The 27,511-nt window shown below is 43.3% G+C and overlaps 1 protein-coding gene across 1 annotated transcript in view; it reads left to right on the top strand.

Moving 5' to 3' along the window:
- ARSJ (arylsulfatase family member J) overlaps positions 1-25,186 on the top strand; it is a 124,736-nt gene extending 99,550 nt beyond the window's left edge. Inside the window, exon 2 of the mRNA XM_088452210.1 lies at positions 23,312-25,186. Coding sequence (XP_088308336.1) covers positions 23,312-24,701 — 1,390 coding nt within the window. The 3' untranslated portion in view covers positions 24,702-25,186. The remainder of the gene's footprint in view (positions 1-23,311) is intronic.
- Positions 25,187-27,511: the final 2,325 nt, after the last annotated feature.

The raw sequence follows: 27,511 nt of genomic DNA, 5'->3' as shown, positions 1-27,511 counted from the left end.
AGATGTATATTTATGCATTCATTTTCTGGGCATGTGCAGAGCTATTTCATGCAAGACAGGCTACACCACTGGTGTACTCTGTCACTGAGTATATACTCAGCTTTGAATGGATGTAAACAGTCACCTACTGTATTACGATCCTGCTATTACTTGCAATTTAGTGATAATGTAGACACAATAGTGTAATTGCCATCTTTGGTCATAAATAATTGCATTTTCTTTATATCTGAGAATTGTTAAAAGCTGTGTTTTATTACCACAGACTTGTGATTATCATTGACAAAACAAACACCTAACCACCTCCACTTTTTCTATGATTATACTTTAGGGACAGTTTTGTGGCCAATCTATCCATATATCCACACAAGAATTCAGTGATTAAATTAGTAAATAAAACATCAGAGAAACTCTGCATCCATTAATATCTACCATATCCTCCATATCCAGTACAGAAAAATTAGATCATGTCTATGTGCTGTGGTAATTACTGTATAATCCATATCCCATTAAACCATGAATAGGGTATTGATTTCATACGTATTGCCATTATAAGCTCTTTAGCTACCTGGAGAAGAGAGGTATTTAAGTCTGTATGGTCAGATACATTTTCACAACGTCTCTTAAATCCGCCTAACGGAATACACTTTTCTATATCCCGCAGCCTAACCCCAACTCTCTCCTAGTGCCTACACCTAACCCTAAACCTAACCCTAATGCTCAACGTAGGGATTGCAGCTGTCAGGATTCTGAAGCTGGTATTCTGACTGCTATCGGGATTCCGGTATAGAGATTCTGGCTGTCGGCATTGTGTGCTCCGGGATGCTGACTACATCCCAAATAAACAATAATAACAACAACAACTGGTCCAACAAGATCTCAACCAACAAACTCTCTGATTGTCCGCATGCAGCTCTGACCATTACTATAGTCTCTTTTTTATTGTGACTGTGAAGATGTGAGGTCTATATCATTTGTATCAATTCTTATGTATCTTTCTTATCACTTTATAAATAAATGATAACACAGAAGAGATCAAATATAAACACTGATAAAACCAGTTACATGTTTTATAGTGAAATGTACTTCTCAAGGGGCTATTTATCAATAGTGACTCAGTGGTTTTGTTCTGTATCACTGCAGATCAGTGCTTAAAGTGGTCCTAGAGAAGTGGTGGAACTCACTCCCCCTTGATATTTTTTAAGAAAAGGAACAGTGTGCGCCGTAAAAAGTGTCGTGGTCTTCAAAAGGGACGTGGTCGCTCAATAGTATTCCCAATTCAAATTATGTCACACAGTAGCACAATCTTGATTTACTTCTGATTCACATTACACCACATAGCAGTGTCCCTTATTCATGTATGACACACAGCAGTGCCCCTTTTACACAATGCCCACAGTAGTAGTGCCCCTAATACACATAATGCCTCTCTCAGCCAATGAACGGCTCCCTCCATTGAAGTCAATGGAGAGCCGCAGGGTAACTAAAGTTTATTCTGCGGTTCCCACCATTGACTTCGATGGAGGGAACCGTTCATTGGCTGAGAGATACTGGGGCTGACCACTCTCAGCCAATGAACGCTCAGATACTGCTCTACAAAGGCAGAAGCCACGTCTGAGCTCTTCATTCGGGGGTAACAACTATCGTGGTTGTTACCTAGTTCGTGGTTCATGTTTATTTGTTTTTTTATTTTATTTTGCGAAGACCATGGATGCTGACAGGGAGGGGACCAGTCCAGGTTATGTATGTATGTATGTATACATGCATGTATGCATGTATTAAAGCTATACTATCACGGTGTGTGTATTGTGTTTATTTAAACATTTCTTTACAGGTGAACTACAGGTACCAGCATGGCCCTTATTACCCCGCATGCTGGTACTTGTGGTTCTCCAAGTACCAGCATGCGGGGCAGGCTTGCTGGGACCTGCAGTTCTACTGTAAAGACAATGTTTATACTGTTCTTTTTTTACACTACACCCACACTATCAACCCGCCACCCACCGCCCAGGGGTGGTGGGATAGCCCCGGGCTATCAGCCTAGGCCAGGGGTGGCCTGAAGAGGGGGACCCCTTTATTGGGGGGGTCCCCAACTCCCGAGGGATCCCTGGCCTGGGCTGACTAGTGATCAGGTCTCATGCTTTGGCTGTTTGGAACGGTGAAAGGGCTCCCCTGGCTGTGGCATCAGCACCTCGCTAGAAAGGGGCCAGTGCTGGTTGTGGAGATTACAGGGGAACCCTATGCATTTTTTCCCCTGTAATTCCAGAACCAGGACCGGATCAGAGCTCAGTGCGAGTTGTGCTAAGTACAGGGGGAACCCTACGCAATTTTTTCCATGGGAATTACACAACCAGGACTGGCTGTGAAAAGTCTGGTTCTGTTTTCGGGGAGGACCCCACATAATTTAAAAAAAAAATTAACTCTTTCTAATCTTTTTATAGTAAGATACATGCATGCATCTCACTGATGTATGCATGTATCTGTGTGAAAACGAACTGCTCATGCTGAAAATGAAAGCATGAAGCAGTTCTATTCTGTCGGGGCTTTGAAGTTCATTTTGAAGTGGGATTTGCTGCTCAATTTGTACATGAACATGGGAAATCGAACAGCAAATCACTGTTCAAAAACTAACCAAATCGAATTCGATTTAGAAAATGCTTCTAAAATCAAATTTTAGTAAATGTGGAATTTGAAGAGGGATTTGTACTTTCAATTTGATTCGATTTGAGGTGAGCTAAATCGAACATCAAAACGAAAGGAAAAATGAACTTTGATAAATATACCCCTAAATCTATGTTGGAACAGCTATACAGGGGTCACTAAAATATGGTTTGTGATGTTCACAATTGTATTGTTGGTGCACTTAAAATTATTTTAGTACTGTTTTGTCATAACGGTGTCTGCATTTTGGTGTCCCCATACTTGAGATGATTACTTCCTTCAATGCATGGAGTGCAAATACATTTATTGTTTTTGCATGCACAGTAAATACTGGGTGATTTTGCATGTAGCCAGGGCCAGCCCACGTGTAATTTTTTTGGTAAGCAAATATTCATTCTGGAACCCTTTAGTGGAATAAACAATATGATGCACATAAAAGTGAAAGCACTATGAGGCCTATATATACAGGCATTTTTGCCACACCACATCAGTGCCCAATACTGTTAATTGTGCTACAAATAAGTGGCGCAATACATAATATGTACCCACCCAGCATTGATTAACCCATTCATTAATCATTCACCCTCCCAGCACTCAGCACTTATTACTCACCCTCCCCCACGCAACCTAACCCTCCCCGTTATTGCCTAAGCCTAACTCTCCCCCATGGTGCTTAAACCTAACCCTCCCCCTTAGTGCCCAACCTTAACCCCGTCCAGTGGTGCCTAAACACTAACACTCTTCACCCTACAGTCTAACCCTAAACCCCCCCAGTGGTGCCTAAACCTAATCTTCCCCCATGCAGCCTAGACCTAACCCGCTACACTATACTTACAATCAGGATGCTGGATGTCAGGATTCCGACGTCGGCATCTCAAGTGATGTCGGGATTCTGGCGCCGGAATCCCAACCCGTGTCCAGAATCACCGGAATTTCGAATGCCAGCACCTTAACTGTATCCCATACAAACACACACACTAATATATATATATATATATATATATATATATATATATACACATATACATATACACATACATACACACACACATTAATTCTTACCAAGAAGAAGTAATTCGGCAGCAGCTCCACTTTTGTGAAGCCTGGAGAGGTGGAGCTTCATATGTGATTGACAGTAGTTTTAAACCATGTTAGAAATACATGAAAAACAAATCTGTACAGTATCATAAAAACAAATACCAACATGCATACAATATAGCCATTTTAAAGTCTAATTTAGAAGCCGTGAACCATGTATTAGAGCTTCCTGGAATCCTCGTTTAGAACATCTCAATCTGTCCCTCCCTGTTATTCCCAATGTCATTTCATGACCTGAGGAGCAATTTATTTGCACATGTAAAACTCCTTTTTGTTGTTGGAAACGTATGGCCATTTCTCGGTCTTTAAGCGTTGTCGATAAAACAAGGAAATTCATTACAGAGATGGGTTATAGGAACAAATGACTGGCTCTATATCGGAACTGTCTCTGAGGTAAAAAAAAAAACTCTTCTCTCTGTAGTGTGACTGAGGAATTATCTCCTTCTCACAGGAGCCCTCAGCAGCAGCAGCTGGCCAGCTTCCACTCTGGCTCTCAGGGAACATCAGAGACTTTGCCCTGACCAACTGCCAGTCACTTCCAACTGTCACTGGTCTCACCACCTGACACTGCTCCTGTGACCTACTCAGGAATAGTGGCGGGAAGATAACAGGAAAGATCCTAGTAAGGTTCTTTTAATAAGTCTCCAAACCCCTCCCCGCGTCCTCCAACACCACATTGCAATGCTTTCTTTGCAGCCAGTGACATGGAACACCCAGGCCATGTGGTAGCCACCCCTTCCCCCTCCTCAAGTTATCTGCTCCTGCAGTGATTCGTGTACGGTTTGAAAAATGACAGGGGCTGACTGGTTGGTACTTTATCTCTCTCCAAGGCTTAGTACATAGACCCCCTTAGTCTGTTACAGACTACACAGAGAGCCAGTTGTCTCCTCAGTGTGGCACCTAGAATTGAGCTAGGACATGCCCCTTTCCAACTCTAAATGTCTCTTTACATTTTAACTCTGCCCCAATTACAGTGCAAGATAGTTTTGTCAAGGTGCAAATATGCTGCCTGTTCTCGCTTATGTTTTGTACTTTTGCTCCTAACCCTGGGCCTGATTCAGAGACAGATGCTAATTTAATCGCAGCTGCGTTTTCCTATGCAACGCAGCTGCAAAACTTAGCTAATGTTTGCAAAGATCATCCGAGCATAAAGACGCCCACTGCTGCCTTTTTTCCCTGCGTGCGACAATGCTTACCTGCGTCAATATCGGTAACAGCGACGCACATCAGCGCCCATTTTACCCTTGTGTATGGTCTGACCTGCCTCAGCCTTGTGTGCTCCTCTGACAAGCAGAGCTGCGTATGCATCGCAGTGGCTAATTTATGCATTCCCAAATGAAATGGTGTTCAAACGGACAGGCACGCCTGCGTTTTTCAGACCACCCACTGTCACCACCCCCAAGAGCTGATGACCTGTCACTCACTCTGTGATGGATCCCTCTGTGTGTCTGTGATCGCAATGTGATAGTTGCACACGCGTAGTGCAGCTTATACGCATGTGCGATGGCAAACAATCGCTCGATCTGCGTGCGGAATCGTCTTTGTGTCCATCTCTGAATCAGGCACTTTGTTCCATAGACTGTGTACACTAAATAAATAATAGTAAATCTCATGGATTTATCAGCGCTACATATATTTCAACTCTGCAAAGTAATGGAAAATATAAATAGCAGAGCAGGCACTGGAAAAAGACATTGAATCACTGTAGAAAAATATTCAGTCAGTTTAATACATAAGTTGTCATTATCTGCCTTCTCTATTTTCAGCTTTGCAATTTTTGGAAACTTGTCTCCTACATGTTGGTGTCTCTGAAACAAAATATAGGTTTGTCAACTTGATGCTGCAAAAGACAGACTTGTAATTATATTTTTTCATTCTGTTCATTAGACCTGTCAGGAGCCATATTTTCTTCCAAACTTCATGCATACATAATCTTCTGATTTACATGAATCATCAAGAGTGGATAAAGTCAGTTTCAATGCAGTTCAGTAGCCACTGGTTCATGACACTAATGGCTCAATCCCTTAAGTTTTTTTTTGTTCTAGTATGTGTCTAATTTCTTCCTTTTTTACAAAAAAAGTACTTTATATTATAGCAACTGTTGAATGGTTTCAATATAGATAGCAAATCTGTCAGCACTCTCTCCCTGCTATATATTAGTTAACCATACGTATCAATAAAAAAGTATAAATATATATAGCAGGCAAATTTGTGGGCATGATTATTATCCTTTATTTATATGGCACTACAAGTGTTCCGCAGCACCTTACTAAGTACTGTACATACAGAAATAAGTGAACAAGAAGCCAGTGACTTACAGTACAATACAATGCAGGACAAGGACATGGTTTATACACATTGCACAATTAGCGATCATAACACTCAAAATTAGCATACAAGTATATTATAACTAGAGATGTGCACAGACCCCAGTGTTTTGTTTTTGGTTCTAAATCAACGTAATTTTTTGGTTTTGGCGAAACCACCCTCAAGTGTTTTGGTTCAATTTTAATTTTGGATTTCTTTAAAACTGATAAAACAGCTAAAATGATGTAATTTGGACCTGTTTTTGTTCCTACATTATTAATAACATCAATAACTTTAATTTCTAGTCATTTCCAGTAGGGGTGAGCGGGTTCGGATTTCTGAAATCCGAACCCCCCCGAGCCCCCCCGATCCGAGGCCGATCCAAGTCAGGCTCGACTTTTCCCGCCTGACTCGGATCTGAAATCGAGGCAAAACGTCATCATCCCGCCTTCCGGGTCTCGCGGGTTTTGGATCCTATATAAGGTACCCGCGTCGGCGCCATTTTCTCACTCGGCTGTGGACAGTGAAGAGGGAGGGTGGGAGTTAGAGCTGGCTGGGCTGTGTAGTGTAGTGTAGTGTAGTGCAGAGTAGTGTTGTGCTGTGCTGTGCTGCGCTATGCTGCTGTTGTCCATAGGGGCTGTGTCCACTACTTCAAAGTCCATAGGGGCTGGCTGTGTTGTGCTGTGCTGCTGTTGTCCATAGGGGCTGTGTCCACTACTTCAAAGTCCATAGGGGCTGGCTGGACTGTGTTGTGCAGTCAGTTGTCCATAGGGGCTGTGTCCACTCCAAAGTCCTGTGCAGTGTCCCAGTCCTAAAGGGGTGCTGTAGTGTTGTCCAGGGGGTGGTCTGTCAGTCAGGGGTGCTCCCCCCAAGTGCTAAAAAAATAAATATTTTTTCTGTGTTTGTGAATTGTGTGCACTGTGGCTGCACGTGCATCATCAAAGGAGTAGTGCCAAGCGTGCGCCTGTGTCATAAGTAAAGGGCCAGCTGGCTTGACCGTTAAAGGGTGCTGTAACCCCCAAAGTACACTCCAAACCAAATAAAAAAATATTTTCTGTGTTTGTGAATTGTGTGCGCAGTAGCCGCACGTGCATCAACAAAGTAGTGCCAAGCGTGCGCCTGTGTCCCATAAATAAAGGCCGGCTGGATTGACCGCTAAAGGGTGCTGTAACCCCCAAAGGGCATTCCAAACAAAATAAAAAATGTTTTTCTGTGTTTGTGAATTGTGTGCACTGTGGCTGAACGTGCATCAACAAAGGAGCAGCGCCAAGCGTGCGCCTGTGTCCCATAAGTAAAGAGCCGGCTGGCTCATTTCTTAAAGGGTGGTGTAACCCACAAAGTGCACTACTCTCCAGCAAAAATAAAAAAATATTTTCTGCGTTTGTGTGCGCCTTAGCCGCACGTATATATCAATATAACATAAATGGAGGACCAAACTTTCTCAGATAAAAATAAAATAGAGAAAGATCAAGAACCACTTCCTCCTAGTGCTGTTGCTGCTGCTGGGAGTTTTTCATCATCCCAGAGAGGAAGTAGGAACACCACTACTTTTACTAAATAATTAACCCTCCAACAGTCCCTAGCGAGGAGGATCATCCTGAAGCAAAACGTATAACTGAGGCCTTGACTGCTATGTTGGTGTTAGACGTGCGTCCGGTATCCGCCATTAGTGCAGTGGGATTTAGACAATTGATGGAGGTAGTGTGTCCCCGGTTCCAAATCCCATCTAGATTCCACCTGCATCCTCAAAGCAGCAGCGACAAGCGTGTGTCTGTCTGTTAAAGGGTGGTGTAACCCTCAAAGTGCACTCCACAAACAATAAAAAAATTCCTCTTTTTTTTCTGTCTTTGTGAATTGTGTGGGCTGTAGCCGCACCTGCATCCTCAAAGCAGCAGCGACAAGTGTGCGTCTGTCTGTTAAAGGATTATATCGGTGACAGCATCCAAGTAGGCATGTCAGACAGTCTGTACCTGTACTGGAATGAAAAAGAGGCAATTTGGAGGTCCCTGTACAAACTGGCTCTATTTTACCTGAGTTGTCCCCCCTCCAGTGTGTACTCCGAAAGAGTGTTTAGTGCAGCCGGGAACCTTGTCAGCGAAAGGTGTAGGAGGTTGCTTCCACAAAATGTGGAGAAGATGATGTTCATAAAATGAATTATCAACTCTTCCAGGGAAACCAGCCTCCAGAACTTACAGAGGGACCTGTGGTTGTGGATTCCAGCGGGGAAGAATTAATACTCTGTGAGGATGAGGATGTACACAACACTGAAGAGGGTGAGGAATCGGTGGATGAGGAGGATGAGGATGACATCTTGCCTCCGTAGAGCCAGTTTGTGCAGGGACAGATTAATTGCCAGCTTGTTTTGTGGGGGCCCAAAAGAACCAATCATTTCAGCCACAGTTTGTTAAAGTGTGCATGTCCTGTTTATACAACATAAGGGTGGGTGGGAGGGCCCAAGGACAATTCCATCTTGCACCTCTTTTTTTTCTTTGAATTATGTACTGTTTGGGGCCTAGTTTTTCAAACTGCCATCCTGTCTGCCACTGCAGTGTCACTCCTAGATGGACCACGTGTTTGTGCCGCCCACTCGTGTCGCTTAGCATAGTCATCCAGCTACCTTGGTGCAACCTTTTGGACATAAAAACACTATTGTGAGGTGTGAGGTGTTCAGAATAGACTGGAAATGAGTGGAAATTAAGGTTATTGAGGTTAATAATAGCATAGGAGCAGAAAAACACACATATTCTGTGATTTTAGCTGTTTTTATGCTTTTTTTTAAAAAAATACAGATCCAAAACACAAAACCCAGAAACCAAAACACGGAAGGGTGGTTTTGGCAAAACCAATCCGAATGCAAAACACGAAGAAAGATCCAGATCCAAAACCAAAACACAAAACACGAAAAGTGGCCGGTGCACACCCCTAATTTCCAGTCAATTTAGATTTTGACCACCTCACAACACACAATATTGTTTTCACCAATATAGTCCAAAGGCTGCAGCAAGCTGACTGGCTAAACTAAGCGACAGAGCACCGGCACAATCACATGGCGGTTTAAAAGAGTATAGCTCATCCATGAAAAATAATTATATGTAAGTGTAGCTCACTTCCAGTTCACAAACATACACAAGAACCTGTTTGCACTGGATTACAAGTGCTAGGCTAGTGTCTGACACTCATACAAAAGATGCCTGCAGTCTTTTACGCACTTTCCACCCTCTGCATCTACCTACCTATTAGTCTCTAATGGCGACTAATAAGTAGTATTGCAGCATGATCTACAGCCCAAACCCCCTCCCATACACTCTCCTGTGTGAAACGGCACCTAAAATCACGAGGGAGGGACTTACATGCAATCCAAAACACGTAAGATCTGGTTGTTAGATTTCAGTTCTGAACCTAAGAGAAGACAACAGTCAGGACTTGGTTCTACTCAGAACCCCAAAGTGATTCCAAACCAGGACCCAAAATTCCGGGTGTATACGGTTTTCAGTAAAACCGAATCGCTCATCTCTAATTCTAATGACAAAAAATGATTTAGATCTCCACCTTAGTGTTGATTATGCAGATTATCATAAATTTTGTGCCAACACAAATATTTGCAGCCAATATTCTAGCAGTTATTTGTGAGTTTGTACCTGCAAAATATGTTCTGCTTCTGAGATATGTTGCTAATAAAGACCTGTGTTGCTGGAGGCAGTAATACTCAATGTATTTTGATACAGAGCGATGGGAATTCCTTCAAGATTTACAGCTGTGTTATTGGTGTTTTATAATAGAAAAATGTAAATGCTGAGACATTGTAATTGGTATTCATCACATTGAACAACAGCAAAAAGTCCACTGGGCTCTAAAGCAATTCATTGAAACTTCACATAGCTGATGAGAGAATGGTATAATGTAAATGTTGGGTAAGTTTCTTGTAAATGCAATCTAGCTACTAGGATATTCCCCATTCCACCTCTGTATTGAGTATTTAATCATGGTCACAGAGCTACTGGCACAGCATATGAAAATGTAAACTACATAGGCAAATGCAGGTGGTGGTTCCGTCTGCCTGGAAACCTCCCTCCACAGTACACACCATGACCACAATAGAAATAGTAATATAATAGAATGTTACTAGTGCTGCATGTTCTTCTCAGTATCACAAATGAAATGATTAGCACCACCTGTAGATCTTTTAAAATGTGTCAGCCAGTAATAAATAACCTGTGCACCAACTAGGAGATGTGGAAAACATGCACTGTTAGGGGTGCACTGCTATAGAGCCAAATATGTACATATATGTCCACGGCAGTGCTAGATTCTTCTGCTGTTCCCCCAGACTCCAGGACTTGCTCCCATGCTCAGGAATGATGCCCACATCTGAAAAAAAACATTCTGCTCAGGCAGGATGGCCCTACTGCTGCATCTAATAGCTTACTGTGATCACTGGTCCTGTATATGCTGGAATTATGCAACACAATATACTTTGTATGTAACATATTAAAGCTGGATAAGTGCTAATTCTGCCCTCTTCATGGACAGGCCACACTAACTCTAAATGCAGGCATTTGGAAACCCCCCTCTAGAAATCCTGCGTTTGCCACTGAACTAGGTGACCCTATTAAATCATCTACTCACAAAAGGTGGGTGATGCCTTGAGCTGTATCAATATTACAAAATGAAACATGCAGTGATCTTAATAGATAATTCTGCTTTTGTGGAACATGTCCCCTTCATATGTGCATAATAGATCCAAAAGGCCTATTTTGTAAATATAATACCTAGCCTGTCTTTAACTGTTAGATAAACTAAGTAGCAAAATGTATCTAACAGGTGGACAAAGGGCCAGCACAAACCCTGGGAGCATCATTAGTGGCATCCCCTCCCTGTCAGGCAGGAAGTCGACTCCATCCCTGCTGTGTCTTAGATTGGTAGGCAGGAGGTCGACTCCTCAGACTGTGAATGTGGCACATGGCTGCAGTGGCATCGCTATGGGGGTGAGAGGGTGACACCAAAATAGTGCAGTGTGACATTCTCCTGCAGCACTCGGCTCATGTCACAGAGGAAGAGCCGACAGTACAGGAACTAGTCTCCAGGGGCAGACCAGCATACCTGGGCAAGTCCCCGAATGGATTTCTCCTCACGGACATGCCCCCTTTTTGTTAGGCCACACCTACTTTTGGATACGCACGCAGCTCCGCCGTGTGAGTGGGATACAGAGTGTGCACCGGGTGTCACCAGACCTGGTGACGCCTCTGCTTGGCTGTGATATCATAACCAAGTGCCACACTTCCTACATAATGCAGATGTGGAGGAGCAGCAACCAGTAGCTTCACATGTAAAAAACTGCAGGCTGCTTTCCCTTCATGTCAGTAGCTGGTGCTCTGTGTGGAGGTGCTACAGAAGCATTAAAAACACCGATGACATAACGGGCCTGATGCAGAGTAGGTACATCGCCACTTTGCGTACAATATTTTGTTTGATTTGCAATCGTGCTCAGAAAGTGAATGCAAGTAAATAAGCTATTGCAGACATGTACTGTGTGTAACAGGAGGCATGTAGACCTTCTTATGACCGGAGAGGCAGAATTTGGGGAGGAAGGGGTGTTATCATACAGCCCAAATATGTCATGCATGTAAATACAAATACAGTCTGATATATCCCTGCAGAACTCTGCATATTAGCTTTCCATAATCATAACTCTTGCGGGTGCATGAGTGCTAGTGTAGATATCCATGTATGTTCACTATAAACATTTGCAGCATGATGATCAGCATGGATCAGTGGATGTGTGCTGAGCTGCAGTAGGAGACTGCTCGTGGCTGCTAAGCAGCAGCCACAGCAGTCTCCTATGCCTGTGTGGGGGAGCGATCACACTGATCGCGCCCCCCCTGGTTTTGCACCGGGCTGAGGGGGCTCAGAGCGCCCCCCTCGCAGCGCCGTTTTGCGGTGCTAACACATTTTTTTTTCGAATGGGGGCGTGGCCACGCCTCGCGCGATTAGGCCACGCCCCCTGTCACTCAGGCCCGCCGCAGCTCATGGCTGGTCTGAGTACAGGGAGGGCTTTTTACAGTGGGAGTGGGCTCGATTATGGGCCCAACTTCCTTAAGTATTTCAGCCCTTTACCGAGAGCCCTAGGGCTTGTTGGGCTATTATTCCACCAACCCTGACAGGTATAACCTAGCACTGGTTAGTGGAAATTCGGGGGGACCTTGGTTTTTTCCCCTCCGACTTTACCACTACCATGAAGGTTTGCGTACGACTCATGAATCAGGCCAACAGTTCGGGAAAACACTGCAATCCAGCTTTTATTTCAAATCCGACATTTAGTACATATGAAATTAGAGATGTGCGGTTCAGTTTTTCTGAAATACAAACACACCCAAACTTAGGGGTTCCGAGTCGAATCGAGTCTTAGTTTGGAATTGCTTTGGGGTTCCGAGTTGAGCCGAGCCCCAGTTCAGATTGCATGTAACAGGTCCAAATGGTATGACTTTAGCTGTTTTATCTATTTTTTATTGATTTTTTTTTTTATCGATTTTAAGGAAACCAAAATCTGAACCAAATCACTTGAGGGTGGTTTTGCCAAAACCAAAACACAATGATGAATTAGAACGATGATGAATTGCTCATGCACATCTCTATATGAAATACACTTTATTTAAACAAAGTATATACTAAATATAAAATAGTTTGCACTTCTGAACATCCATTATAAGGTTTAGTGTGCAACAGAACATAACATTTTAAATACATGAATGAAAGAAAAAAAGATTCTGATTGACAATATGTATGATCACATAGTGTTTATTGTTCTACCGTTTGAGGTTTTCACACTTTGAGCCTGATTCTGAGACTTACGCTAAAGCATTTACAGCTGCGATCTCTTACAGATCGCAATTGCGAAAATATGACGACTTCTCATAATGGTCCGCCGACGAGCGTAACATCGGGAACATCAGAGCAAATCAGGCAGCCACTTAGCTTCTGAGTGGAGTCTGAAATGTCTCAAACACTGCGTCTCTCCTGACATGCTGAGAGCTCTCATGCTGCGAAGGAGATTGCAATGGCTGATTTATGCATGCCCATGGAACGACGTTGGAATGGTCAAACACACCTGTAATTCCTTAGCCACCCCCCATTACCTCCACCAAATGCTTCTACCTGTCACTCACTTTGCGAGTGAATCCTCTGTGCGAGCGCTATCACAAACCAATCACTGCGCATGCACAGTAAGGACTTCACGCATGCACATTGGCTAAAAATCGTTCATTCTGCGTCACTTGCTACATTTCGTAAATCTGGGAATCAGGCCCTCAGGTCATAACTAGTTTGTAAGTATACCTGATATAATATTGTTTATTATTTGAGCTTCTTTTTTAGTACTTCATCATTATTTGAGTCATTTTCTCAGCCTGGGTTGTTAAAGGAAGGGAAAGGAAATATTCCAGCAAATTATATTTTATTTAAAACAAAAAGAGAGAAAATAGCAAAGCATTTTACAGTCATGCTTCATTTATGAAATTTTAAATTTTTGGTTGTTGTCTAATAAGCAAACATAAATCTGTGGAATAGTTATTTCAACTAATGACCTATGCTGAAGCAGGAATATTTTGAATATGCATTTTACATAGTAGATAAGATATGTATAGGTAAAGCGGGTTCTTGCAAATATTATTCTATTCCTGTGCTGCTTACAGTATTTAATAAGACACAATAATAATAAATTATAGCATTGCCGCACTTAAATAGCTGTAATGTGTGTGTATATTATGTATGTACTGTATATAGAGAGAATGCTAATTGCACTTGTATATACAAATGCTAAGATATATCCTGATTACTCCAGTGTGATTAGCAGTAGTAGCATGTAATGTTTCCACTGAGGGAAATGACTCCTAATTACTGTCTAATTGTTCCCACAGTTAAGGGGGTGTTTCATCTTTCTAAACCTAAAACATAAAAAAACCATCTCAGTGTTTGTAAATCTTATTTAAATATGTTCAGCGTTTTTTTCTAGTCACATCCAGAATGAACAGAAAAAAGCACATTGAAGGTAGCAGATATTATTGGTTATCAAATAGCTATGGTCTAGCTACATGTCATTGTAAGTAATGAAGTCCAAGGATGTAAACGTGCCGTTTTTTCTGTTGCTTAAATCTGCCACTAATGTTAGCTTTATTCTGGCATTTTTAGATCTCACTGTAAGACATACCTACTCTCCCAAAAGGTCGATAATCACCACAATATCGACTGTTAAGTTATGACTGTTGATATATCATACCACACCCATATCAACAATAGGTACAGTAACAGTAGAAACAATAGCTCATAGTGCTAAGTCCCTTTATGTGTATTTTGCATATTAAATAAATGTTAGTGGCTATCAGTCCTGAGGGGTATGAGGAGGTAAGCTGGTTGTGGTGTTTACATGTAAATAAAGTCATTCAAGCAGTGGCGTAACTAGACCTAGGGGGGCCCCATATGGGGCCTGATTTAGAGATATGCACAGTGTCAATGCCGCAGACGAGCAGCCAATGTTTTGCAGTCTACGCATTTGTCCAAGACGCACTACGCATGCATCCCGATGGTTACCGCTGCAGAATGAATTTGGACCTAGAGAGAGACAATTGCACGGGAGTGTTTCTGAGTGGTAACAAGGGGGTGGCTAGCCAGATACGGGCATTATCAAGATGTGTCGCAGTCTTTTGCCAAAGTAATACTGATACCAGCGACCATATTCAGATGGACATTCTGCACCTCTCTGATGGTGCAACTGATGTTTGACTGATGGTGCATCTTAATATGCACAGTGACAGCTTAGCACCACACAGCTGGTGGGCGTCTTTGCACAAAGTCCATTGGCTGTGGCATTAGCATAAATCATACCCTCCTACTTTTACATTCTCTCCAGAGATGCAGCAAACCACTTCAGGGGGTGGGGCCAGGCTCTCAAGTCATTAGAACCCTCCCTTGTCACGGCAATATTCCACAAAATGTGGGTCACTTGAGAGGGAGCAGAGCTAAAATAATATCCTATGGACCAACAATTCAGGTATTATCTCCCCATCCAGCCAACTGCACTAGGAAATCTATTGGAACTCTTTTTTAAATGAAATTCAAATGAATAAAGCTGCACTGAAACCTACCAGGGTAGTGGAGCATTATACTGTAGCTGCAAATCATTCCTGGAGCCCTACATTTGGGGACAGTAAGCATGATGTATTACCTAAAGTAAATGTGAATGGTTCTGCTTATGTGCTTCTTCATCTCCAACTCCCTTAATCTTCTAGCCATCACTGAATCCTGGATTTTCCCCTCAGACATGACTTCTCCCACTGCACTCTCTTCTGGGGGCCTCAAACTCTTTCATACCGCCCGGCCAGGGGGACGTTATAGTGGTGGAGTTGGGGTCATACTATCCTCTGGTTGCTCCTATCACCTCATACCCTCAGAACCTTCCCTTTCATTCTCTAAATTCGAGGTTCATGCTATTTGCATCTTCCAGCCAGTTCACCTTTGTGTAGTTGTCATTTATTGTCCACCTGTCCCTAGCTCCAAATTCCTTGATAACTTTGCTGCCTGGTTACCCTACTGTACTTCCTCTCTTCAGACCTTAGCTCACTCATCTTATTTCACTTCAATATACCTATATATGCCTCACTGACCCCTTTGCCTCCTTACCGTCATTTAATTGCTTGGCCTCTCTCAATGGACTTCCTCAACCACCCATGTGAGTGGATACTTACAGTTGTAATGTCTCTGAGTTTGCTAATTCTATTTGAAATGGAGGAAGTCTGCATTGGAGCTCCAATGCAGACTTCCTCCATTTCAAATTTATGCTGTCGACCTACAGTGCTGCCCTTTCTCTCTCTAAACAGTCCTGTTTCAAGACCCTTATCTCCTCTAAATTCTCCAATCTCTGTCGTCTCTTCACCACTTTCAACTCCCTCCACTGCCCCCCCCTCACTTCTTACCACCCACTTCACATCTAAATTTGAATCAATATTCCTGGACATAATATCCCACCAGACCCTCACCACCCCATCCCCTTCTTCCTCAGCCTGCCTATCCTAATTCTCCCCATTCATTTTGCCAACTCTGACTTAATTCTCCCCAGTATCTGGAGATAAAGACTTGTCCCTAATCCAGTCGTCCTCCCCCCTTGACCCTATCCCTTCCCCCTCCTCCACTCCCTCTTCTCCTGATGCCATTTCCGATCTTGACCATCTTTTCAATCTCCCCCTCTGCATTCAAGCATGCCCTAGCCTTCTCAATTCTTAAAAAATCCACCATTGACCCTGGCACTCTCTCTAATTATCACCCCATCTATCTCCTCCCGTTTGCCTCCAAACTCCTTGAGTGGATTGTCTACAACCATCTTACTGCCTTTATTTCATGCTACTCCCTACCCATTTCAGTTTGGCTTTCATCCTCTCTACTCCACAGAAACAGCCCTCACTAAAGTCAGCAATGAACTCCTTGCTGCCAATTCCAAGGGCCACTACTCCCTCCTCATTCTCCTTGACCTTCATTCTCTTGGTCTGTGTGATACTGCCCTCTCCTTACTGTCCTCCTACCTGTCTGACCATTCTTTCTCTGTCTACTTACAAGACTCCAACTCTCCCCCACTTCCTCTACCAGTAGGTGTCCTCCAAGGTTCTGTTCTTGATATTCTCCTATTCTCCTTTTATACATCCTGTTTAGGTGAGCTCATCATCTCTTTTACAACATCATCCTTATACTGATGACAGTCAGATCTGCCTCTCCTCCTCTGACCTCTCACCCTCTCTCCTCACTCATATTTCCAAATGTTTCTCTGCCATTTCCTCTTAAATTTAACATGTCTAAGACTGAGCTGATAATCTCACCCTCCTGAATTACCTCACCTTCCTCAATTTCACTATATATTGATAGTCCACCAAGTGTGCTGTCTTGGGGTTATTTTTGACTCCTTCCTCTCCTTCAAACCACACATTTAGTACCTCTTGCAGTCGTGCCATTTCCATCTCAGAAATATGTTTAGGATCAGACCCTTTCCCACCCTGGAGGCAAATAAGACCCTCATCCACTCCCTGTTCATCTCCCAACTGAACTACTGTAACCTCCTTTTATCTGGCCTCCCTGAATCCCACCTCTTTCCACTTCCATCTGTCCTCAATGCTGCTGTCTGCTTCATCTTCCTCTCCAAACATACTGTACTACATCTGCCTCCCCTCTCCAATGAGCCCTACACTGGCTCCCCTTCCCCCTCAGAACCCAATTCCAACTCCTCACTCTTATGTACAAAACCCTGACCTAATCCTCTACCATTTACATCTCAGAGCTTATCTTTCTTTACACTCCCCAAATGAATTCTGCCTTTCCACGCAACTTACTCTCACCTCCAAGACTTTGGACATGCTGCTCCTTTCCTCTGGAACTCTCTATCTTTCCCTATCAGAAGCTCCACCTCTACAAAACTTGAAACGGGTTTTCAAGATCCATTTCTTTATCAAAGCCTTTCAGCTCTCATCCTAATCCACTACTCCATGCTCCTTGATCACTGTCTCTCCCCTCTCTGTGTCACCTGTGTCTGTCTCTCCCCCCCCACTGTAGACTGTATACTCTAACGAGCAAGGCCCTTTCCCTCATGTACTTTGCTGTCCCTCACTTATACCATCATCTCCCCATTGCCTACAACAACACCTTTCCCTTGGGTATTATGACTATGATGTATCAATGTTTATAAATCATGTCCATGTCCTGCAATGTTCTGTACTTGTTCTTGTTTTGTTCATACTGTTTCTGTCTATGTACCTTTTGTGGCGCCATGTAAATAAAGGATAATCAAAATAATGATAATAATAATAATAATAATAAAAATGTGACTGCACTCTTTTGCACAGTATAGACTTGCTTTGCTCTTATAATAATGGTGCCTTTGTATTGAATGTTAATGATTGGAACATGGGTGTGTAGCTTTGGTGGTTGCATCAGTTGTCAGGGATGTAGAAATGGTGGAAGCTGAATGAAGGTGAAAATTGTATTAATCGTCCTAGTGGGACCCAAATGGGGTGTGGCTGAAAAATTAGGGTGTGATGTGATCTTAAGTTCAGATGGTTAAATCTGGCAGTGGTTGGCAGAACAAGGGGTATATTTACTCAGAATCGTGTCTGGCAGAGACTGCATTCCCATGTGTTTTCCCTGATTTTAAAACAAAGATATTTACTAAAGGTAAACACTGGTGTAAAGATGTCCGAACACACAAATAGAAGACAATACATTGAACCAACTTACAAGTACTTTCCATAGCTACGACATGGGGATTCACCAAAAATTGGTGTCTGCAAACACAATCGTAAATGGAGCAAACTCAGGCCAAAATAGAATGTTTAAATAGACCCCATCCTTAGGAGCATGTTCAGCACAAACACTGCACAGATCACCCTGATACTGGGCTATAGGTGTAAAAAAGTATAAACAATTCAGGTAAATTTTAAATATTAATGTTGTGGGGTCCCCCTCAAAAGCATACCCAGCCCTGGACCTCTGAGCCCAAGGGGCAGGGGCATATTTATAATGGGTGCAGGGTGTGCAGTGCACATGGGTCCCTGGGTCCGCCGCAGCCAGTTTTCAGGTGCTCTGCGCATGCGCACTAGGAAAATAACCCTATTGCGACCTGCGCGTGCACTGTAGACTCCGGGCACACTCTAGTCAGGGGCGCTGAGAGCGGGGGGGAGCGGGTACAAATTACCTGGGCCCGGGCTTCCTGAGGGGCTCGGCGGGGGCCCGGGTCCGACGCCGCCCCCCCCTCCCTCACAGCAGCCCAGCACACAGCGTGTGCTGAGCTGCAGTTGGAGACTGCTCGTGGCTGCTGAGCAGCAGCCACAGCAGTCTCCTATGCCTGTGCGGGGGAGCGATCACACTGATCGCGCCCCCCCTGGCTTTGCGCCGGGATGAGGGGGCTCAGAGTGCCCCCCTCCCCGGCGTACAGCGCCGCTTCGTGGTGCTGCAAATCTTTTTTATTTATTTATTTTCAGCAAGGGGGCGTGACCACGCCTCCCGAGATTAGGCCACGCCCCCTATTACCGGGGCCCGCCTTGGCTCTTGGCGGCCCTGACTCTAGTGCCCAGAGTTTACAAGTGTTGCGGCACTGAGCGCGTCCGCCACCGAAGAGAGAGAGGAGGGGGCCCGGACAAAGAGAGCACACGTGCTCCCTCCTCAGTAGAAACGTCCCTGCTGATGGGGAAGACAGACTGGAGGCAAGTATGGAGTGAATCCCTCTAGAAGAAAAACAGCTATCTGTCGTTTTGTTCATGTAGCTGCAGAATTCTTTGGGGAAAAAAATGCATTACTATTTAAATAAAGCATTTTTTCCTACAGTAAAATATTAAAAATATATTTTTTTATTTGTGTTTTTTTTTAGAAATGTTATAGTTTTTTTTATTCCTATTCATTTTGTCGAACTGGAAGCCCAAGTCACAGCACATGTGTGACCCTGCAAATCCTTCTCCTACGTGATAGAGGCTTTCAGGTCTGGCTTTCAGAATAGTAATTGTACCCATACCATACTTGCCAACTCCCAGTGGCGGGCCGTGGGCAGTCTGTGTCTCTGTGACACAGCTGCACCGCACATGTAGCGCTGACCGGACGGAGTTTGGTCAGCGTTACACAATGACTGATAAACACACCGCCGCCGGCTCCGGCAGCTGTGTGTTTGTTTTGAGTGGCAGCCAATGAGAGTCTGTCAGACTGTCACTGACTGCTGCTGCGCCCACTGCAGGAGCCACTCCATCTTCCGGCTCCTGCAGTGGGTAATGGGAGAGACGTCATGATGTCATATGACGTCTCTCCCATAATTCAGATCGGCCCGGGAGCAGGGAGGACAGACGGAGGAGCGGATGGCGGCGGCAGGAGCGGGGATTCAGGTAAGTGATTTTTATTTATTACGTGTGTGTGTGTGTGTACTGTGGGAGGGGGGGCACTACAAGGGGGGGGACTACTACTGGGGCACTACAAGGGGGATTACTACTGGGGGCACAACAAGGGGGGGCTACTACTGGGGGCATTACAAGGGGGAGAGCACTACTGGGGGCTCTACAAGGGGGATTACTACTGGGCGCACAACAAGGGGGGCTACTGCTGGGGGCATTACAAGGGGGGGAATACTACTGGGGGCATTACAAAGGGGGGGACTACTACTGGGTGTACTACAAGGGCGAGAGAGCACTACAAGGGGGGAGAGCACTACAAGGGGGGGGACTACTACTGGGGGCACTGCATAGGGGGTACCACTACTGGGGGCACTATATAAGGGGCTTACTACTGGGGGTACAAGGGGCACTGCACAGACAGGACCACTACTGGGAGCACTATATAAGGGGCTTACTACTTGGGGGCACAAGGGGCACTGCACAGGGGGGACCACCACTGGGGGCACTGTAGAAGGGGCACTGCATAGGAGGATCACTACTGGTAAGCCTGTATAAGGGGGCCCTATCCTGGGGCACTGCATATGGGCACCACAACAGGGGGTTGCCCCATATCTTTATTTTTACTTTACATTAATTCCATATGGACCCGCCTCCTCCCTGGAACATTTGAAAGGGGGGGCGCCTAAGCACGCACGTGCTCCGGGCACCTTGGCTACATGCTACTCCTCTGCCAGGGCCACATGCATGCATTTGCCCCCCAGGCTAAAAGTTGCCAGCCAGCCCCTGCCAACTCCCCCTCATTGTCAGGGAGACTCCCTGAAATAGTAGCAATCTCCCTGTCTTCCTGAAAAGTCTACCAATCTCCCTGATTGCATTTTACCCCCATTTATGTAGCTGTTATAAATCTCTGTTAATTTGTTTTATATACATTCAAATGGGATCATTAGTATCATTCCCCTGCATTAGTTATAAGGCACAATGATCCCTATGGCTACATACATTTTCTGAAAAGTATTAGGGATCTATTTACTAAGCTGTGTTAGGAGATAAAGTGAACGGTGATAAGGTACCAGCTAATCAGCTCCTAACTGTGTTTTCATGAACAAATAGATCTTACTAACTGCTTTGGGGCTCATTTACATTTGGATGTAGGTCAGGTTTATGACACACCTCTCATATGTAGCAGTACACGTCCACTTTACCGCAGCACTCATAGGTGTTGCTTTCACAATTTCCCTGAAATACTTTTTCAAAAGTAGGCAAGTATGACCCATACCACTGTCAGCCAGCATTGCCAGCGAGTTGAAATTTAAAAAAAAAAAAAATCTCACATAATGGCCATTTATTAAATAGACCCATTAGATAATCCATATTGATTTAGATAGATAGATAGATAGATAGATAGATAGATAGATAGATAGATAGATAGATAGATAGACATACAGTGCATCTGGAAAGTATTCACAACGCTTCAATTATTCCACATTTTGTTATGTTACAGCCTTATTCTAAAATGGAATAAATTCATTTTTGTCCTCAAAATTCTACACACAATACCCCATAATGACAATGTGTAAAAAGTTTTTTTGTGATTTTTGCAAATTTAATAAAAAAAAAAAATGCAGTAATCACATGTACATAAGTATTCACAACGCTTCACTTATTCCATATTTTGTTATGTTACAGCCTTATTCCAAAATTTTTGCAAATTTAATAAAAAAAAAGAAAACTAAGAAATCATACTTTCCGGATGCACTGTATGTAGATTGAAAGCATAGTTGCTAACATTTTAAAATAATTTCCAGGGATACTTTGCTCTTGGGTCTATACATAATACATATAGCATATCACAGACTGCACAGTCCATGAATACCTCAGTTCTCACCATAATTTGTTCTCTGGACATGACTAGAAAATTTGGGACAGTTGGTAACTACAGTGTAAATGAAAAGGAATTGCGAACAGAAAATGTTAAATGCAGAAAGGCATTAAAGATTCATGTTAAGATAAAAAGAAAGAAAGAAGAAACTAGATACATGTATAATTGTAATCTGTGTGTGTTTTCTAAATTAAATTTATGGGTGTAATGCAGTAATTTAACAATGCTAATCAAAACCATCCCAACATTTGGAGACTGGTGTATATTGGTTTTATGGCATACTAGCTGACTATCTGTTTGCTCCTTCAGGGAGGGAGCAGCCAGATCGGCAGGGCAGGGGGACGTGGCCAGCAAAAAGGTGGCGTGGCCAGGCGGGCTGATGACATTTGTGGCCGTGACAGGGGCGGAGCTACGCGATCGCGTCATATTGGTCCCGTCCCCGCTACACAATGGCAATAATACAGGCACTGTGAAGCAGGACCAAAATCGCGTCACCGCCCCCCCCCCCCCCCCAGGCAATTGCGGGGGGGCCGAGGGGGAATCGGTGGCAGCCGGGAGGCTTGCCTGCTTTTCCGGGGGGCCGGGAGCTGCACCTGTTTATCGGGAGGCTCCTAGCTGAATTGGGAGGGTAGGCAACCCTATTTTAAAGTATTTGCCAACACTTTTGAGTGCAGTGATTTGGATCTTGTACTGTAACTTCATGAAAACAGAACATCTGCACTTGTTGAACAGATTATGGCTCTCTAACCTTCCCTAAATGTTACTGATCAGTTAAAGCAAAACACTGCATGGTTTTACTGTATTGCACATCTCTGGTTTCAGTTGTGATACCGTAGGTACACAATGGGTCTGGACTTTGGATGAAGGGAAGGCCCTTATTTATTATTACCAGTTATTTATATAGCGCACACATATTCCGCAGCGCTTTACAGAGAATATTTCGCCATTCAAGCTCTGACCTCTTACATTATTTCCTGAAAGATAAGAAGTGGTCAAAACATATGGTCAGAAGGATCATCTTATGGAAATGGTTCATATCTGTTCACACTAGTTAAAAATAAATAGGTCCTTTCATCTAAACAGATGATTTGTTTTCTGTCACTTTTAAAAACATATGTGTGATGCTCTTTGACTTTTTGCTTCTGACCTTGTGATCTTTGTAATTTACTATTCTTTTGTTCTCAGTGTTCAATAGTCACGAACTGCCATGTGCTGACCAGTCCAGTGTAATTTTTTTTTTTTATTAAATATACACAATATATATTTAATTTAAAGTGAATAAAGCAGATTGGTGTATTTCAAACTCTAAATGATTATTTCTCTCTATATCTGTTTAAAAAAGAAAGGAATTAACTAAACTGCATTTACTTTGAAACCAGATTTTTATAAAAAAAACAGAACATATAAAAATGAGTCAGAATAAAAATATACATTTTTAATAATACAATATTTCTCTTTCTTTTAGGTACCAAATACACACAGGTCTCCAGCATTCTATAATACGACCTTCACAACCCAACTGTTTACCACTGGACAATCTGACGTTGCCACAGAAACTGAAGCGCGTCGGCTATGCAACGCACATGGTTGGAAAATGGCACCTGGGGTTTTATCGTAAAGAATGCATGCCGACGCATAGAGGATTTGATTCTTTTTTTGGATCACTTTTAGGCAGTGGAGATTACTACAATCATTACAAGTGTGACAGCCCCGGTACATGTGGCTATGACTTGTATGAAAATGATAATGCAGCATGGGAACATGACCATGGTATTTATTCTACAGAAATGTACACCCAACGAGTCCAAAAAATTTTGGCCAACCACAATCCCAAGACACCGATATTTCTTTATATTGCTTATCAGGCAGTACATTCTCCTTTACAAGCTCCTGGAAGTTATTTGGAAAACTATAAATCAATTACAAATGTTAATAGGCGGAGATATGCTGCCATGCTGTCATGTTTGGATGATGCTGTTAACAATATTACTACCGCTTTACAAAAATATCACTTCTATGAAAATAGTGTTATTGTTTATTCTTCAGATAATGGTGGACAACCAATGGCAGGGGGTAATAACTGGCCTCTGCGTGGAAGCAAAGGGACATATTGGGAAGGCGGTATACGTTCTGTTGGTTTTGTGCATAGCCCATTACTTAAAAACAAGGGTGTTGTGTGTAAAGAACTTATACATATAACAGACTGGTTTCCAACATTAGTAACTTTGGCTGGTGGAGAGCTAGATGAAGACATGAAATTAGATGGTTATGACATATGGGAGTCAGTAAGTGAAGGAAAACGTTCTCCAAGGATGGACATCTTACATAATATAGATCCTATGTATACCAAGGCAAGAAATGGTTCTTGGGCTGCTGGCTTTGGCATTTGGAACACTGCTATTCAGTCCGCAATTAGGGTGAGCCACTGGAAGTTGCTCACCGGAAATCCTGGTTACGGTGATTGGGTGCCTCCTCAAAGTTTTAGTAACATTGGATTAAATCGTTGGCACAGTGAACGAGTATCTATCTCAAATGGAAAATCTTTGTGGCTTTTTAATATTACAGCTGACCCATATGAAAGAGTTGATCTGTCTGAAACATATCCAGATGTTGTGAAGCAGTTGCTTAGGAGACTTGCACAGTTCAACAAATCAGCTGTTCCAGTACGATATCCCCCAAAGGATCCAAGAAGTAACCCAAAGCTCAATGGGGGAGTTTGGGGTCCATGGTACAAAGAAACTAATAAAAAGAAAAAAAACAACAAAAAAAAATATAAGAAGAATAAGATCAAGAAGAACCCCAGCCATCGGAAACAGCAGTTTTCTGGCTGTCACCCACCTCCCAACAATTCTTAAAAAAATGACTGCAGCTTATTTACCATATGTAAAGGCATAGTTATGCATTCTGCACAATGAGCCTGATTCATTACGGAGCACAACTGCAACAGTGTACACAGACCGGCTGATGGTGCGTACTGTGCATGCATCGCAGTGTGCATGTGTGAATTGACATTGTGATCGCACTGCGATCACCTACACAGATACAAAGCCATTGTAGATTGAGGGACGGGACATCAGCGTTTAGGGGTGGTGACGGGGGAGTGGTAGGAGAAACGCAGGCGTGCCAGTCTGTTTGAACGCCGTTGCATGGAAGTGCATAAATTAGCCACTGCGACTGCATACACAGCTTGAGTACTCACTGCGTGCGACGAGGTTAGCAATTTCTGAGTAAGGTTAGACCTGTTATAATTGTGCGTGAGAGGCCGAAGTTACTCAATGTTCCCGATGTATACGCAGGACTGCAAGGTATTACGGATACGGTAGTAGGTGACTCTATGCTGGCTGTGTGACGACTGTGCGATTGCATTTATTAGCATATTCTCGCAGAAGACCTGCGTGCGTAATCACAGCCAGGATCGCAATAGCGATCCGTATTGTATCAGGCCCAATATACACTGGTCCGCTATAGTTTAGTATTTAGCAACAGCACACGGTCTGCAGTGATGCTTTCACATGCTATACAAATATTGGTGCCACAGAGAACCATTGTACTCGCTTACTGTATGAATTTCTGGTGGACACTTTAAGGATGTGATTTTTTTCAATTCACTCCTTGTGTAATCTATTGTAGGATATTAAACTATTATTAAGCCTGTGGTTTAATAGATACATACTGACTTTTGGAAAACATTAAATGCTGGTCTGATAATGACTTTAGTGTAATTCCAGAAACTACACAGTCGGACAAGCACATAACTTATTTAACACCTATCCAGCTGTCCCCCAAAGTCTACAGTTGACCAGGGATATTTTGCTCTCTGTATTACATTGCATTGTATGCATTGTCAAAGAACAGCACACTGCAGGCATGTGTGCTGGTATATTGCATTGTCAAAGAACAGCACACTGCAGGCATGTGTGCTGGTATAATGCATTGTCAAATAACAGCAAACTGCAGGCATGTGTGCTGGTATAATGCATTGTCAAAGAACAGCACACTGCAGGCATGTGTGCTGGTATATTGCATTGTCAAAGAACAGCACACTGCAGGCATGTGTGCTGGTATAATGCATTGTCAAATAACAGCACACTGCAGGCATGTGTGCTGGTATAATGCATTGTCAAATAACAGCACACTGCAGGCATGTGTGCTGGTATAATGCATTGTCAAATAACAGCACACTGCAGGCATGTGTGCTGGTATAATGCATTGTCAAATAACAGCACACTGCAGGCATGTGTGCTGGTATAATGCATTGTCAAATAACAGCACACTGCAGGCATGTGTGCTGGTATAATGCATTGTCAAAGAACAGCAAACTGCAGGCATGTGTGCTGGTATAATGCATTGTCAAAGAACAGCACACTGCAGGCATGTGTGCTGGTATAATGCATTGTCAAAGAACAGCACACTGCAGGCATGTGTGCTGGTATAATGCATTGTCAAATAACAGCACACTGCAGGCATGTGTGCTGGTATAATGCATTGTCAAAGAACAGCACACTGCAGGCATGTGTGCTGGTATAATGCATTGTCAAATAACAGCAAACTGCAGGCATGTGTGCTGGTATAATGCATTGTCAAATAACAGCAAACTGCAGGCATGTGTGCTGGTATAATGCATTGTCAAAGAACAGCAAACTGCAGGCATGTGTGCTGGTATAATGCATTGTCAAAGAACAGCAAACTGCAGGCATGTGTGCTGGTATAATGCATTGTCAAAGAACAGCACACTGCAGGCATGTGTGCTGGTATAATGCATTGTCAAATAACAGCACACTGCAGGCATGTGTGCTGGTATAATGCATTGTCAAAGAACAGCACACTGCAGGCATGTGTGCTGGTATAATGCATTGTCAAAGAACAGCACACTGCAGGCATGTGTGCTGGTATAATGCATTGTCAAATAACAGCAAACTGCAGGCATGTGTGCTGGTATAATGCATTGTCAAAGAACAGCACACTGCAGGCATGTGTGCTGGTATAATGCATTGTCAAAGAACAGCACACTGCAGGCATGTGTGCTGGTATAATGCATTGTCAAATAACAGCACACTGCAGGCATGTGTGCTGGTATAATGCATTGTCAAAGAACAGCACACTGCAGGCATGTGTGCTGGTATAATGCATTGTCAAATAACAGCAAACTGCAGGCATGTGTGCTGGTATAATGCATTGTCAAATAACAGCAAACTGCAGGCATGTGTGCTGGTATAATGCATTGTCAAAGAACAGCAAACTGCAGGCATGTGTGCTGGTATAATGCATTGTCAAAGAACAGCAAACTGCAGGCATGTGTGCTGGTATAATGCATTGTCAAAGAACAGCACACTGCAGGCATGTGTGCTGGTATAATGCATTGTCAAATAACAGCACACTGCAGGCATGTGTGCTGGTATAATGCATTGTCAAAGAACAGCACACTGCAGGCATGTGTGCTGGTATAATGCATTGTCAAATAACAGCACACTGCAGGCATGTGTGCTGGTATAATGCATTGTCAAAGAACAGCAAACTGCAGGCATGTGTGCTGGTATAATGCATTGTCAAAGAACAGCAAACTGCAGGCATGTGTGCTGGTATAATGCATTGTCAAAGAACAGCAAACTGCAGGCATGTGTGCTGGTATAATGCATTGTCAAAGAACAGCAAACTGCAGGCATGT

Source organism: Taudactylus pleione, unplaced genomic scaffold (genome assembly GCF_031769625.1).
Source record: "Taudactylus pleione unplaced genomic scaffold, aTauple2 ptg000036l, whole genome shotgun sequence".
In the NCBI taxonomy this organism is placed as follows: Eukaryota; Metazoa; Chordata; class Amphibia; order Anura; family Myobatrachidae; genus Taudactylus; species Taudactylus pleione.
Note: the sequence above shows the minus strand (reverse complement) of the source record. Positions and strands in the feature narration are given on the sequence as shown.